The sequence below is a fragment of the Giraffa tippelskirchi genome, chromosome 13 (genome assembly GCF_054371585.1).
Source record: "Giraffa tippelskirchi isolate mGirTip1 chromosome 13, T2T-mGirTip1v1.2.pri, whole genome shotgun sequence".
Classification (NCBI taxonomy): Eukaryota; Metazoa; Chordata; class Mammalia; order Artiodactyla; family Giraffidae; genus Giraffa; species Giraffa tippelskirchi.
In genome coordinates, this window is record NC_137287.1 from 3,707,785 (window position 1) to 3,724,523 (window position 16,739).

At 46.1% G+C, this 16,739-nt stretch overlaps 1 protein-coding gene across 2 annotated transcripts in view; it reads right to left on the reverse strand.

The window, feature by feature from the left end:
• Nucleotides 1-355: 355 nt before the first annotated feature.
• Nucleotides 356-16,739, reverse strand: part of SPDYE4 (speedy/RINGO cell cycle regulator family member E4) — a 43,195-nt gene continuing 26,811 nt past the window's right edge. Inside the window, exons 1-7 of one of the 2 annotated variants that reach the window (XM_081552906.1) lie at nucleotides 7,596-7,681; nucleotides 7,255-7,455; nucleotides 6,429-6,487; nucleotides 5,663-5,748; nucleotides 3,112-3,280; nucleotides 2,856-2,962; nucleotides 356-798 (exon numbers count right to left, since the gene is read on the reverse strand). In XM_081552906.1, the coding sequence (XP_081409032.1) occupies nucleotides 2,903-2,962; nucleotides 3,112-3,280; nucleotides 5,663-5,748; nucleotides 6,429-6,487; nucleotides 7,255-7,455; nucleotides 7,596-7,647 (627 nt within the window). In that variant the 5' untranslated portion in view covers nucleotides 7,648-7,681 and the 3' untranslated portion in view covers nucleotides 356-798; nucleotides 2,856-2,902. Of the gene's footprint in view, nucleotides 799-2,855; nucleotides 2,963-3,111; nucleotides 3,281-5,662; nucleotides 5,749-6,428; nucleotides 6,488-7,254; nucleotides 7,456-7,595; nucleotides 7,682-8,132; nucleotides 8,470-16,739 lie in introns of those variants that run through there. The other variant, XM_081552905.1, reaches the window with a different exon arrangement.

Consider the following 16,739-nt stretch of genomic DNA (forward strand, 5'->3'; position numbering starts at 1 on the left):
AATAACATACAAACATCTCAAGACAAGTTAAAAAAATTACAACTGAATTTCCACAATTCAATAATAAGAACTTTAGAAGTTAAAATTTATGTTTACAAAAATTAGGGGGAATGACCCACCTAACTGTAAGTAGAATCGATATATTATGTAAATATAATAGATTAAAAACACAAAAACTTCTTGAAAATGTATACAAAATTGTATTTACCTATCCACAACAGCTATAATATCCATCACAAAACTTTGTAGGAATAATATGTTTTCAAAACAAAGACTATTTCAAAATTATTTAAAGTAGATATATAAAAATAAAATATAAAAATAAATACAATAATTTCACAGGCAACATTCTCAAAATAAGCCAGTGATAATGATGGCAAACTTTAAGTCATCTATCATGATGCTATGGCTGTAATTTTATATTTTAAAGTAATTCCTTCCTATTCCAAGCCCCTACATTTCACCTTCAAATGAATCTAGATTAGGGCAAACAAGTATATAAAAATGGGGCCTCCAACATCTATCTCAGGGGAGATTTGAATTAATCTGAAAATTGGGGTGGTGCCTTAGGAAAGAAGAGAACCTGGAAAAAACCCTGATTTCTCATTGTCCCGCCAAAGACTCCTGGAAGCACACTCTGCTCCTAGGAGTACGACCCGAGAACTCTCTTCAGTTCATTCTAGAAGAAGCTGCGTTCTTTCCCATTATCTGCACAGAGGCTTCTCTTGTCCTTCCTCGTGGCTGTCCTCAGTGTCTGAATTGACTTTCTCTTGAAAATCCGCATCTCCTCTGGGTGATCTGGAAGTGAGAGAGCTAGGGTGTCAGACTTCAAAGCGGCGACTCTCCAGATACAAAGATTATTTACGGGCTTTCCTGCTGGCTCAGTAGTAAAGAATCCACCTGCCAATGTAGGGGACATGGGTTTGATCCCTGATCTGGGAAGATCCCACGTGCCAAGGAGCAACTAAGCCCATGCGCCACAAATGCCGAGCCTGTGCGCCACAACTACTGAAGCCCGAGCACCCCAGAGCCTGTGCTCCACAGCAAGAGAAGTCACTGCGATGAGAAGCCACACACCGCAACCGGAGAAAAGCTCTCACAGCAACAAAGAACCAGCACAGATAAAAATAAGTAAATAGGTAAAATTATTACAAAAAGATTATTTACATTCTCAGTCAATTCTAACCAGAGTTTAGGCTAATTAATAATCCGGTAATAATAAAACCAGTGTTTTCAAGTGCGATTCTTGGACTTCGGTGACCCCAGCTCCAGAAGTGACTGAATACACCTAAGGTCAGGCCCAGGAATTTGCTTTATGGCCACGATTCTAGGTGATTCTGCTCAGGGAGTTGGCACTCAGAGAATGCTGCTGTAGTCTTAACTCACCTCGGTCCTTTTGCATCACTCAAAATCTGAACTTTCAACCATGCTACAAACATTACTAAAAAGTCAACATTATGAATCATAAGACCGGATGCCTGATCCCTAGTCCTAAGCCTGGATCCTAATGTTTAAATAATACTTACTCCTAAACTTGGTTAGTGTTACGGTCTGAATGTTGTGTCCCCCTAAAATTATTATGTTGAAATCATAAACCTTAAGGTGATGGTATTGGGCTTCTCTGGTGGCTCAGACGGTAAAGAATCCACCTGCAGTGCAGGAAACCCAGGTTCCATCCCTGGGTCAGGAAGATCCCCTGGAGAAGGGAATGGCTACCCACTCCTGTGTTCTTGCCTGGGAAATCCCATGGACAAAAGAGCCTGGTGGGCTATAGTCCATAGGGTCTCAAAGAGTTGGACATGACAGAGAGATTAACCAAAGCAAGGTGATGGCTTTTGCAGGTACAGTCTTTGAGAGGTTATTGAGTCATGGGGTAGAGTCGTCATGAATAAGATCACTGCCGTCATAAAAAGGCCTGTGGTTTTTGTTGTTTTTAACCCACTCAGTCTGTAGTATTTTTTTTTTTTTTTTGGCCACACTGCACAGCCCGCGGAACTTCCCCAACCAGGGACTGAACTCACGTGCCCTGTATTGAAACCACGGAGTCTTAACCACTAGACCTCCAGGGAATATCTCCAGCCTATAGTATTTTGTTAGGGAAACTTGAATGGACTAAGACAGTTAGTTTACAATTTAAACCAAACCTTTGCTTAATTCTCTGCCCACATCTATAACTCCATTGGTAGCTCGTAATAAGCCAGGCTGAAGATAACATTTCTTAACCTTCACTGGTTCTGATAAACTCCCTTGACCAAAAACTTCAGGGGGGAAACATGTCATTGTACAAGAGGAGTGACTGGTCCAGGAGTGGTGAGTCAGAGGAAATAATCACAGGTGATCTGGTGGTAAGGAATTTGAAAGTAAATTTGGATGAAAATAAAGCTAGTCATAATTTCTCTTTTATCATTGAACGTGTAGGCTGTTCTGTCTAACATCCTATTTGTAGAAACTGACTTTGTGGAAGATAAATTCCAAGAGCCACTATCCCAGAGTGATGAAGGGCCACAGATGAATTAAAAAGAGAAACTCAAAACACAATATATGGAAAAAATTGGAAAGATTCACTTTTCACAAAAATCAACATCCCATCAAAGCTCTTATTTGGACCCCGTTGTTTTGGGTGAAATGATTGCAGCCAAACCCATGCCTCTGTGACAAGGAGTTTTCCCTGAGGACTGGCTCTACTGCACTGTGTCCATGTGTGGTGGTCAGGCTGTTCCCCGGGAACGGAGTCAGCATCTGATTGTGTGCCCGGCTGGCCTGAGTCAAGGGATGGAAGGTGATGGTGGTCCACAGTTGGAATCTTTAATGAACAACACATCATTCTGCCCGCATCTGTGAGGACACAGACCTACCTTTCCTTAGGCCGACGATCTCAGGCCCTCGTGGTCCTGGGGGGCCCCTAAGGCAAGAGGGCACGATCTCGATCCCACACCCAGAGCCTCGGGTGAAAAGCTTGGATCTGGAAAGATGAACAGCCCCTTGAAATGACGGTGCCTCTCCAAGCCGACCCTTCTCCTCCCCTTGCCCAGTCTCCAATTCTTTCCCCCAATCCCCATGACCCCTCCTCTCCTCACCACCCCCACTTCCAAGCCCCCACAGCCTACCCACCTTCTCACACTCTTCCTGGGTGACCCTCATCTTCCAGTTCATGGAACAGATGAATTGGAAAAGCAGTTTGCGGAACAAGGGACGCTGGGAGTGGTTCCTTCCATAGAGGAATGAAAAGATGATCTGTTTGGGGGCCTGGTTGTCCTCTTCCATCTTACTGGCCAGGTAGCTGAAAAGACATCAGGTGGCTGTCAGGAGCAGGACAGGAAGGGCCTCCGCCTGAGGTCAGCTTTCTAGAAAGGATGCGGGCTGAGCATCTTCACACAACCTGTCCAGCCCTCCCCAGCATCCCCCGTCATCAAGGAGCCACTGCTGGGCGGGACCTTCAGAAGGGCATCTCTCACACCTTGTTGATGAGGACAAAATCCCAACCTCTGTTGCTTTCCGTTGGTTTTCTGTGCACACACCTGACTTCCTAGGTTTTAGGTACATGTACAGTTCCTGAGAGCCGGAGCTGATCTATTTCTGCATTCATCCCTTTCCCACTAAATGATGTGTTTAGGGCTTGGCTCTTACTGATGCATTAATTCAGCAGCCCTTCTTGAGTCTCTCTTCCCATCACCTCATATTCCCAGCACACTGTTGTTGTTTAGTCACTATGTCTGACTTTTTGTGACCCCATGGACTGTAGCCTCCCAGGCTCCTCTGTCTAGGAGATTTTCCAGGCAAGAATACCGGAGTGGGTTGCCATTTCCTTCTCCAGGGGATCTTCCTGACCCAGGGATTGAACCCACATCTCCTGCACTGCAGGCTGATTCTTTACCACTGAGCCTCTGGGGAAGCCCCACCCACATAGGGTGCCCTTTATGAGGTTTCATTGAATGAATGAAAGAATGTTTTATAGCCAAATGCAATACAGATTACCTTGGAGACTCACTATTACAAACTGTTGCAAAATGATAAGAATTGTGCTGAGGAAAATATCAGTGGGTATTTTGACAAGAACTGCCTTCCCCAGTGGTTAGTGTAACAGGATTGGGGAAGGGGTAGGGGAGAGAAGAAATGATTATAATGCAAAACATCACAATATAATAGGATTTTAAGGAAAGTGTTAGTAGGATGCAGAAGTTAGGGAGCTCAGGCATTGTGAAGGTTTTGGTGTTTGAACTCAATTTAAGGATAAGATCATTTTCTTTGGATAAATATGTGTGGGAAAGATACCTGGAAAGACAGCATATGGATATAAAATATAAAATAGAGGGAAGGGCATTTGGAGGGAACAGTGAAACAAAGGAATAAAGAATCGGGTCGGTAAGCAAGTGTGATAGAGATTTTAGAGAGGGCTGACTTCCAACCCTGAACCCTGGTCTTGGTTTTGGCGCGTAATTAGCCAATGAACACAGGTCAGACCTGTGTCTTTGGAAGAATATTTTGTATTGGAGAAGGAAATGGCAACCCACTCCAGTGTTCTTTCCTGGAGAATCCCAGGGACAGGGGAGCCTGGTGGGCTGCCGTCTATGGGGTCTCACAGAGTCTGACACGACTGAAGCGACTTAGCAGCAGCAGCAAAGCCGACTGGCTTGGGAGAGACTTGGAAGAAACATCAGCGGGGAGGGTTTTACACCGGATTTGAGTTTTGTAATGAGGACCCCAATTGCGGCCTTTGTCTTCGGAACCCAGAGATGGAGCCTGGTCACACTGATGCTGATGTGGGAAGGAGTGAGACGAACAATTCAAACTGGAAATGAAACTCTCAAGCCTGTTTGCCTGGAGGCAGGATGCTGTCAGTTCTTCCTCTCCCCTTAGGAGGGTTTCTCTGTTTCTCTCAGTCTTTTGACTGACATTAGGGTTGTTTGTTTTGACAACAATATAAAAAACATACTTCATATATATATATATGACTTTTATCTAGCTTGTTTCACTTTTTCTATTTCATATTCAGTCTTCCCACTTCATCCAGTTTGTTTTCCAATTTCTCCATTTCGTTTTTTTCTGATGTTCTTTCTCAAGATTTTATCAAGCGTAGTAGAAAAGCTTTTGTATACATACACATATCTATAAATAATATGTATATATATCTTAGAAAACTCATGAATTTTGGCCTAACTAAAAAATTTTATGACATTTTGACTACATTTGTTTGACTTAGTATGACTAGAATCCTAGATTTCTAATTTTAAAAAATAGACAAGCAACAGGAAACCAAGGTTTACTTTATCGACCAGGGATGGACACAGGAGCCTGGTGAGCTCCAGTCCACGGGGCCACAGGGCTGGACACGACTGAGCGACTAACACAGGGAGCTGTAGTCACAATACTTTGTAAAAACGAATAATGGAAAATAATCTGAAAAAAACGTGTATGTGTATAACTGAGCTTGAAACACGGTAAGTCAACTGTACTTCAATAAAACATATATATTAAGGAAAAAAATACCTCAATTCAAAAAGAAACCACTCCACCACAATCCTATCATTTTCGCACACAGTGTAAACAGTACAAATAGGTTTTTAAAAGAAAAAAACAAAATATGAAAGGGACGAGCCCCATACCGGTCCCTCCACCCTCCCTGGTGCTGAGCATTGATGGGGAGATGGAGCAAGCTACTCACAGAGCTATGAAGAAATGGATCCTCCGGTATTGCCAGGAGAAGAGGCCGGCTCGGCTGAAATAAGCGATCACCATCGCCAGGAGATACTGATGGACAGAAAGGAAAAACAGAGAGAGGTCACATCCCAGAAGAGGAAAAACAGAGAAGGGAGGGAGCGGTAGGACTTCCCAGATGGTGCAGTGGTAAAGAGCCCACCTGCCAATGTAGGGGACTCGGGTTCCATCCCTGGGTCGGGAAGATCCCCGAGACGGAAATGGCGACCCAGCCCAGTATTCGTATCTGGGAAATTCCCTGGACAGAGGAGCCTGGTGGGCTACAGTCCGTGGGGTCGCAAAAGAGTCAACATGTCTTAGCGACTAAAGGGCAACCACAAAGAGCGGGAGGTGGGGACAGGGTGGTGCCCCTCGGAGAAGAGCCCCCACCCCCCGTTGGGTGAGTCTGATTATTTCAGAGGAGGAGAGGATGAAAAGTCCACGATGCTCCCAGGACGGGGGCTGCGGGTTTGAGGGCAGCCGGCACTGTACGGTTTTGATGAGCTGGAGCAAAGATGAGTCTCCTCTGAGCAGAGGGTGGGGCTTAGGTGACCACCACCAATGAGCTCGCCTGGGGCTCAGACCCCACCGGACACCTCCAGGCCCCCGGAGGGAGTAGCTGACAAGGCATCAGGTTGGAGAGGGGAGTGGAAATGTGGGTTTAGAGAGTACCCTCACCCCACCCCACCCCGGACAGGTGCTGGAGCAGAAATCCCTCTCAGAGGATGACTCACCTTGTCGGATACCTTCAGGTTTCGGTCCCAGGCCAGGAATCTCTTAATGACATGATCCTCTGTGAAAAGAGGGCAGATGTTAGACAATAGGGACAGGGCTGCTGGGAGAACATTCCAGAGCAAAGAGGGAGAACCGTGCCTCCAATGGGGAAATTCTGGGATGTGGCCCAGGGTTGGGGGAGGGAAGACCTTTCACTGGACGAGGAAAGGGGGTGACTCCCCTACCAGGGGTGGCGAATGAGAGGGACTGGTGCCCCTTCGTCACGCATGCATGTACCCCTGCAGAGGCCATCAAGTTATCACAATTTCTCACCTGACAGTCATGTCAGGCATGTAGATTCAAACAGCCTAGATTCAGTCAGGGCTAAGAATTCTCAGGGGTGCAGCTATCAAGTTACCCTAACCTTACAAGATTATCATTTCCAAGTCTGACCTCCGCTGTGCCGTGCTCGTCACTTCAGTCGTGTCCGACTCTTTGTGACCCCATGGACTGTAGCCCACCAGGCTCTGTCCATGGGATTCTCCAGGCAAGAATACTGGAGTGGGTAGCCTTTCTCTCCTCCAGGGGATCTTCCCAACCCAGGGATCGAACCTGCGTCTCTTGCACTGCAGGCGGAGTCTTTACCGCTGAGCCATCAGTATCATTTCTAAATCTAATCTAATCCTGCCTCATTCCTAAGTGTCCCTGGTGAGTGATCAGTACCGAGTCCCCCAGGGACTGAGAGCTCATCAGCTCTCCTCTCCCTTGGAAAAATGTAGTCATTGGAAGTTTTTTTTTTTAATTATAGAACAGGAGGTTGTGAGGCTGATGGGGAAGGGTCCTTACCAAGCATCTTGTTGAAGACCACGTGGTATTCAGGCAGCACCAAGAACACTTTCTGTTTCTTCAACTTCATCCTGAGCCCACTCAGCGAGTTCACAATCCAGCTGTCCTGGGCCTCATCCTCTGCCTCTGCTCCAAATGCCACTGACCACTTCCTCTTATAGCCGGGGCGCCAAGGCAGGGAGCTGGAGCTGGCCCAGAGAGCTGAGAAAGGAAAAAAGGCTACAATATGAAGCTTTTGTCTTTGGAATTCAGCCACTGGCTCCCCAACCCCTAAACCATTCCCACTCCCATCCCCAGCTCTCCCCATCCAGCCTCTCCAGTCTCATAGATCGTTGTCCTACCCATCTTTCTCTGTAGAGATCCATCTACCTCTTCCCCCATTTTGGGGGCCATTTTTCAAGCTTCCCATCCTGAAAATCTCTTCCTCATGGTAGATAATTTCTCCCACTGTGTTATTCTAGTTGCCAAGTCATGTCTCTCTGTGACCCCATAGACTGTAGTCCATGAGGTTGCTCTGCCCATGGGATTTCCAGACAAGAACACAGGAGTGGACCCAAGTCTCTTGCATTGGCAGGTGAATTCTTTACCACCGACCCACCAGAGGAGCAATTTCTCCCACTCGGGGAAAAAAAAAAAAGGAAGCCTCCCTTTGTTTCCCCTCTTCCTCTCTCTCATCCGTGGACCTCAGGTCCTGACCTCCTTCCTTGCTTCTCAGGTTTTCTGTGTCCAGCTTCTGTCCTCCCCTCCCCAAGTCTCTGACTTTCTGAACACCTCCTTCCTTCCACGTGCACCCCATACAGGGGCTCCTTCCTGACCTCTGTGCCCTTTCCTCCCCAGTGCTAACCCCGTGAAATTCCCTCCTGTGACCAGCCCCTCACCTGAGGGTCCTGGGCTTTCTTCACTGACGATCACCTCCATGGAGAGCCCCAAAGAGCTGGACTGGGGGCTCTGGTCCTCAAACTGGGAATTCAGGTGACAACTGGCCATGATCTCTCCCGAACTTTTCTTCCACGCAACCTAGACTCTGTTCTGTCTCAGCTCTTCTGGATCCTGGCCAAATGCTAGCGTGATGTCCCTTCTTCAAGCTGAGGATGAACTGGGAGTGGAGGATGCTCTGGGGAGATGCTACTGTCCATCTCCACCGTCAAGCACCATGGGAGTTAGTTCTTCCAATCAGGAAGGTCAGAAGCCTCTGATGTCACTGGTCATTCCAATCTGGCAACCAGCATGAAGAAAAACACAAGTAACTGTTTGACCGAGGTGTCCACTTCCCCTGGAGATTGAGGGGAAATTGTATCTCTTGCCACTGACCCAACTCCTGGCCACCCTCCAAAACCATCCTTCAGGCGTTGGATTCCCTGTTTATCCTTTCCCAGCAGGTTTGCCCTTTTTAAGGGTACAACTGAGTGGTATCAAACACTCACGTTGTTGTGCAACCATTGCCACTGTCATCTCCAAAATGTGTTCATCTTCCCAAACTGGAACTCTGTCGCCATTAAACACTAACTCCCCATCCTTCTCCCCCAGCTCCTGGCACCCATCCTTCCACTTTCTGTCTCTTTGAATCTGACCCCTCTAGGGAGTTCATAGAAGTGGAATTGTATAACATTTGTCCATTTGTATCTGGCTGATTCACTGAGTGTAACATCTTCAAGGTTCACCCATGGAGTAGCCTAAATCAAAATTTCCCTCCTAGACCCCAAAGCCAGTGTGGATGGTACACAGTGAGCAAGAAGGAAGCAAAACCCTGGATCTGAAGACATTCAGGTGTATCCCAAGTGCAATGGGAAACCAATGAAGGAGAGGAGCCATAATCCAATTTGCATCAAAAGGGAAAAAAATTATGTCAGTTGCTGTATTAATGGGTGGGGTGGAGGGGATTCCCTGGTGGTCCAGTGGTTAGGACTCTGTGCTCTCACTGCTGAGGGCCTGGGTTCAATCCCTTAATGGGGAACTAAGACCCCACAAGACGTGAAAAAATGGAGTGGGGATTTAGCAAGAGTTGGAACTAGGGAGACCTAGATGTGGTTAGGAGTTGGGAGGTGGGTAAGTCCAGAAAGGGGATGTCTGAAAAGATGGAGAGAAGTAGTCGGGTTCCAGGCATCTGGAGGAAGAACCAGCAGGTCTCATCGGGGGGTCAGACGTGGGGGAGGCTGGGGGGCTGTAGTCCTGTGTCCTCTGTGTTTTTGTGCCCGTGTATGCCTCTTCTGCACGTGTGCTAAGTCACTTCAGTTGTGTCTGACTCTTTGCAACACTATGGACTGCAGCCCACCAGGCTCCTCTGTCCGTGGGATTCTCCAGGCAAGAATATTGGACTGGGTTTCCATGCCTTCCCTCCTGACCCAGGGATTGAACCCGCATCTCTTACATCTCCTGCATTGGCAGGCAGGTTCTTTACCGCTAGCGCCACCTGGGAAGCCCCTTTTGCCTCTACTGCTGAAACTTGTTTCTACAGAGAAATACTAATTTTTCCTCTTAAAACTGGAATTATTGAATTTTCACTGTGTATAAAAAGAATTACCAAATAATCATTAAATAAATCAATAAATGCTCTCTGTATAGATTTTAAAAGTTTCCTACCCTTTTATGAATTAATTGTATCAACATACACACTACATTTTCTTTATCCATTCATCTGTTAACGAACACTTGGGTTGTTTCACAACTTCGGCTTGGAGCCCTGCTTTTGAATTATTGTTTGGGCTTTGATGCGAAGTACCTCTGTTGTTCAGGGTGTGCCCGAAGTTTTATTTTGTATTTTGATCACTTATGTGTTTCTGGTTGGTCATCTAGAGTCAGAGCAGTTCATCCAAGGGGTGGAGACTGTCTCTCTGGGCTGTTCTCCGTGACTTTCTGAGATGGACTAGGTCTCAGAGGCCCTGCAAACCTCAACTGAGGGCCTCCCCAGCTGCCACTGGACTGGTTCTCCTCGTGTGGGCACTGCTGGGAAAAGCACTGCTGTTTGAGGACCTGTGTCCTTCTGCTATGGATGACGTTCAATTGTTAGGAGGCAAATGAGTTCAGGTTTGCATTCATCAGGATTTCAGCCGTCAACGCTGATTAGGTCTCTCCATAACAAAACAGAAATTCACTCTCTCTTCCAGTTAACAGCTTTCAAATATTAGAAGATTGGTTTTCTGTCTTCCTGAAAGTGTCTCTTATGAACAGCAAAATGCCTTGATTGTTGAATCTAATCTTCAAATCTGGATTTGTATAATCCAATCTTCCCCTGCCCACCTTGTCCAATCAGGCTACAGTTGTGTGGGGTCTGTTGCTATGTTGACCAAAAATGGCATAAACAACCCAGATTGAATCTGCTGCTGTAGCTAAGCAGGACCTCAGGGTCTTCTGGGACGAATTCTCCTCCTGTCTTCCCCTGCCTCTTGTCTTTAGAAAATTTTAGCTTCCTAGGCCTTCTCCAAGTTCAAAAGAGTAAATCTAATCAAAGAAGTGACAACACGCATAAAGAAAGAAAAACAGCCTAAAGGAGACAATATAATAATAGTTTAGCCATTAAACAAAGTCAGCGTCCTTTAGTTCCTCCTCAAGGGGTACAGATAATATTCTGGGCCAAGCCCTGTGAGCTGTTTCCCAGATACCGAAGACCCCATCAGGTGGAAGAAGTCACAAGCATGTAGACCCCAGACCAGTAGGCACCAGAAGGTTAATGATGCTGACTCCCGGTTACCTCAACACCAGCCAATCAGAGGAAGGTCCACAAGCTGATCACATAACCCCAAGACCAACCCTCCCCCACTCTTCTTCCTTCACTTACATTTTTTTTTTTTAATTTTACATTGGAGTATAGTTGATTTATAATGTTGTCTTAGTTTCAGTTAAACATTTATATATATCTATTCTTTTTTTCAGATTCTTTTCCCCTTTAGGTTAATACAGATTTTTTTTTCCCCTGTGCTATGCAGCTTATGGAATCTCGGTTCTCTGATAGGGGACTGAACCTGGGCCACCGTGGTGAAAGCCTGGAATCCTAACCACTAGGCCACCAGGAAACTTCCTGGTTATTACAGAATATCGTGTAGAGTTCCCTGTGCTATATAGTAGGTCCTTGGGGATTGTCTATTCTTTTGGCCTTACCATGTGGCATGCGGGAATTGTAGTTCCCTGACATGTATGGATGTGAGAGTTGGACGGTGAAGAAAGCTGAGCGCCGAAGAATTGATGCTTTTGAACTGTGGTGTTGGAGAAGACTCTTGAGAGTCCCTTGGACTGCAAGGAGATCCAATCAATCCATCCTAAAAGAGATCAATCCTGGGTGTTCATTGGAAGGTCTGATGTTGAAGCTGAAACTCCAATACTTTGGGCACCTCATGAGAAGGGTTGACTCATTGGAGAAGACCCTAATGCTGGGAAGGATTGGGGGCAGGAGGAGAAGGGGACGACAGAGGATGAGATGGTTGGATGGCATCACCGACTCGATGGATATGGGTTTGGGTAGACTCCGGGAGTTGGTGATGGACAGAGAGGCCTGGCGTGCTGCGGTTCATGGGGTCGCAAAGAGTCGGACACGACTGAGTGACTGAACTGAACTAAACTAACTGACCAGGGATCAAACCCACGCCTCCTGCCTTGGGAGTGAAGAGTCTTAACCACTGGACTGCTGGGAAAGTCCCGATTGTCCACTTTATATGTTGTAGTGTATATATGTTAACCCCAAACTCCTAATTTATCTCTCCACCCCTCACATTTCCCCTTTGGTAACCATAAACTTGTTTTCTATGTCTGTGAGTCCATTTCTGTTTTGTAAATAAGTTCATTTGTATCATTTTTTAAGATTCTACATAGAAGTGATATCATATTGTATTTGTTTTTCTCTTTCTGACTTAACTGACTTAGTATTATGATATCTAGACCCACCCAGGGTGTTGCAAGTGGCATTGTTTCATTCTTTTTTAAGGTTTTGTAACATTTCATTGTGTATATGTACCACACCAACTTTATCCATTCCCCTGTTGATGGAAGCGTAAGTTGCTTCCGTGTCTTGGCTATTGCAAATAATACTGCTGTGAACGTAGAGGTGCACGTATCTTTTTCAGTTATGGGTTTCTCCTGATGTATGCCCAGGAGTGGGATTGCTGGATCACACAGTAGCTCTATTTTCAGTTTTTTAAGGGCCTTCTATACTCTTCTCCATAGTGACTGCACCTTATATTCCTACCAACAGCCACACCCCATCTTAAAAACTTCCCTGAAAGTCATTGGGGGAGTTGGGGCCTATTGACCACTAGCTGCCTGGACTCCTTGCTTGTCACCTTGTTCCACTTTCCTTCCTCATGACCCAGTGTCAGGAGACTGGCTTTACTGTGTGCATGTGAGCAGACTCAAGTTTGGTTCAGTAACAGTGTATTCAGGGGGAAAAGTAAAACTATCACTTCTCCTCTTCTCTCTCCCTCCTATGAATGCAGTTTACGATAACTATACTGCAGAAATTTCTGCAGTGTGAAACGAAAGTGCTTTGTCAATACAATCCTTTCAGCTGAGAATCACATGGAAAAAATAATAAACAGATGCCAGGACTCAGGCTCACAGATTCTAATTCCACAGCACTGAGTAGAGGTTAATTTGAACTTTCTTTCTGACACATTTCTGATGGAAATCTCTGGGTGGGATGAGCTGCCCAGGCTGGTGCAATTGCTGTTATTTGGTCCATAAATTGTGTCTGACTGTTTGCGACCCCAAGGACTGTAGCCCACCAAGTTCCACTGTCCATGGGATTCTCCAGGCTAATACTGGAATGGGTTGCCATTTCCTTCTCTAGAGGATCTTCCCAGATCAGGGATCGAACCCACCTCTCCTGCATTGGCAGGCAGGTTCTTTACTACTAAGCCACCAGGGAAGCCCCGCTGGTGCAGTAGGAAGTCCTAAAGAAAGCACGTCACCATCGAATGAAATAAGCAGGAAGGGGTGAACCATGACCTAGACTCTAACGCGGCAGGGTTGTGGCCAAGCTGTGGGTCCAGGGCTGAGCAAATATCTGAGCCAGCCTCTAGTCCTCCTGCCAACAGGTCCACGACAACCCCTCAAGCAGCCTCGTGCTGCTGTGGATAAGCAGACCCAGGATCGGAGTTCCTGACGAGCACCTACCTGGTACCTACCTCGTACCTACCTAGTGTATATGTAGTGAAGAAACTTCCCCCTCCACCTGCAGCAGATCTTCCCCTACAGCTCTTGGAGAGACCCACTTCTGCCAATGCCTCAATTTGGACTTGCAACCTGCATAACTGTCAGACAATTCATTTCTTTTGTTTAAGCCCGCTGGTTTGGCACACTTTGTGACGCAGCCCAAGAAAACTGCCACAACCAGGATTTTGTTGTTGTTGTTGCTTTGTTTTTACTTTGGCTGTGCTGGGTCTTCATTGCAGCTTGAGGGGGCTTTTAGTTGTGGCACGCAGGCTGGAAGTTTGCCAGGCTCAAGCTCAGAGCACTCAACTGCACCACTGTTGATGTCATCTATGATGTTGTGGGGGTGGCAGCCATCAACATCGCAGCTCACAGACTGGGCAATCCCCAGGATCTCTTTAATGGTTCCAGAGAGCTCTCTAGCTGGAGATCGATGACACATCTGCCTGGCAATGTTAACCATCTCATTAAAACCAATGTTTCCAATGTATCTAGTGTTTTTCTGCTTCTTTCTGTCCCTTGGCAGTTCCTTGAGGGCTTCAGCAGTTCCATAAGAAGTAGAAGGTACCACTCAATCTGGGCCTGTCTGTTCTGAATGATCAGTTTCACTGTATCCTCAGACCCTTCCAATCGCCAGTTGCCTTGGTGATGTCATCACCAACCTCTTTTGGAGACAGACCCTGGGGCCAGTCTTGGGCGCCAGGGCACACATAGTACTGGCTTCCGCCCTATGCACCTCAGTATATGACTCTGATCTCGTTGGTGTTGAATTTAGGCGGCATGGTGGAGGCAGCTGGTGTTTAATCAACCCGGAGTCCTGATAACGCAAGGAACTAGTATCTTTGCCTCCTCCAAGCCGAAAATGTTGTCAAGTTTTTTCACAGAAGACAAATTACTGTTATCTTAAACATGTATGCAATGGATTCTATCTCCTGAGCTACATAAAAAGATGAGGTTCATCTCATTTACACAAACATTAATGGTTCTCTTGTGATGCACAACATAGTCTGCTTTTTTTTTTTTTTGGCCAGTCCCACAGCATGCCAGATCTTAATTCCTCCAGGAGGGACTGAACCCAAGCCCCCTGTGTTTGGACAGCAGAGTCTTAACTACTGGCCCACCAGAGAAGTCCCACAGTCTGCTTTCATGGTTATTCAACAATAAAACTGTTTTCTTTATTTCTACATCTGGGAAGAGGATTTTCTGGATTGGCAGAAGATTTTATTTTTAATTTTGCCCATACCAGCTTATGAGAAGTAACTGGTCAAGAACACGGTTACATGATTTCACCCCCAAAATAGTGATAAATCATTGTCCTTATGATTCTATTTTTGAAAAATGACATTTTTATCTAACATAAACAATATCCTGTTTAAAAGGTAAGATTGCAGGTATCCATTTTCTTTTTTCAATTTGTATGTACCTTCTGATTTTTCTACTGTTTTTAATGCATTGATTGTGTAATCTAGAAAAGCTACAATTTGTATTCTCTTTTCCTTCCTTTGAGAAACCATATGCCCATGATTGAACATTTATTATCATGGCTGAACATTTATTATATCCTAGCATTTTAATGAAACATAGTATTTCAACAGTTAAAACTGGACATGGAAAAACAGACTGGTTCCAAATAGGGAAAGGAGTACGTCAAGGCTATATATTGTCACCCTGCTTATTTAACTTATATGCAGAGTATATCATGCAAAATGCCAGGCTGGATTAAGCACAAGCTGGAATCAAGATTGCTGAGAGAAACAGCAATAACCTCAGATATGCAGATGACACCAGCCCTATGGCAGAAAGTGAAGAAGAACTAAAGAGCCTCTTGAAAGTGAAAGAGGAGAGTGAAAAAGTTAGCTTAAAACTCAACATTCAGAAAACTAAGATCATGGCATCCGGTCCCATCACTTCATGGCAAATAGATGGGGAAACAGTGAGAGACTTTATTTTGGGGGGCTCCAAATTCACTGCAGACGGTGACTGCAGCCATGAAATTAAAAGACACTTGCTCCTTGGAAGAAAAGCTATGACCAACCTAGACAGCATGTTAAAAAGCAGAGACATTACTTTACCAACAAAGATGGGTCTAGTCAAAGCTATGGTTTTTCCAGTAGTCATGTATGGTTGTGAGAGTTGGACCATAATGAAAGCTGAGCACCGAAGAATTGATGCTTTTGAACTGTGGTGCTAGAGAACTCTTGAGAGTCCCTTGGACTGCAAGGAGATCCAACCAGTCAATCCTAGAGAAAATCAGCCCTGAATATTCATTGGAAGGACTGATGCTGAAGCTGAAACTCCAATACTTTGACCACCTGATGCGAAGAACTGATTCACTGGAAAAGACCCGGATGCTGGGAAAGACTGAAGGCAGGAGGAGAAGGGAACGACAGAGGATGAGATGCTGCAGCTGCTGCTGAGTGAATTCTGTTGTATCTGACTCTGTGTGACCCCATAGACGGCAGCCCACCAGGCTCCTCTGTCCCTGGGATTCTCCAGGCAAGAATACTGGAGTGGATTGTCATTTCCTTCTCCAATGCATGCATGCATGCTAAGTCGCTTCAGTCGTGTCTGACTCTTTGCGACCCTATGGACAGCAGCCCACCAGGCTCCTCTGTCCACGGGATTCTCTAGGCAAGAATACTGGAGTGGGTTGCCATTTCCTTCTCCCAAGGATGAGATGGTTGGATGGCATCACTGACTCGACGGACATGAGTTTGATCAAGCTCCGGGAGTTGGTGATGGACAGGGAAGCCTGGCATGCTACAGTCCGTGGGGTGGCAAAGAGTCAGACAGGACTGAGTGACTGAACTGAACTGTTAGTATTTCAGTTAAGGAAACGGCAACCCACTCCAGTATTCTTGCCTGGAAAATCCCGTGGACAGTGGAGCCTGACAGGCTCCACTGTCCATGGGGTCGCAAGAGTGGGACATGACTTAGCCACTAAACCACCACCACCACCAAACAGGATACACTCCTTCCCCTCTCTGGTTTGTGGGAGATCCTCAGATCTAATCTAAAATACCTCTGGGCAAGCAAAGGACCAGGGATCCAGGAGGCAATCACACAGGACCCCACCTGAGGCCACATCTTTCCTTGATCCATAACAGGAGTGAAGACAAATGGGGTATTGATTCCCTGGTTCAGAGGGTGCATCCTCTCAGCACAGCATTGCTTCACCTCTAGATGAGGTGGGGACATTTAAGAGGTTCCCTAAATTCACGGCGCGGAGACTTCTGGGAAATAGAGTCTTGCTATTTGTCCGGCTCCAGGGGACGGGCCCCGGTGCCCGGACTTCCGGCGTCCTCCTGCGTTGGGGCTCCGCGTTCTGTGTGCGTGTTCGCGCACGC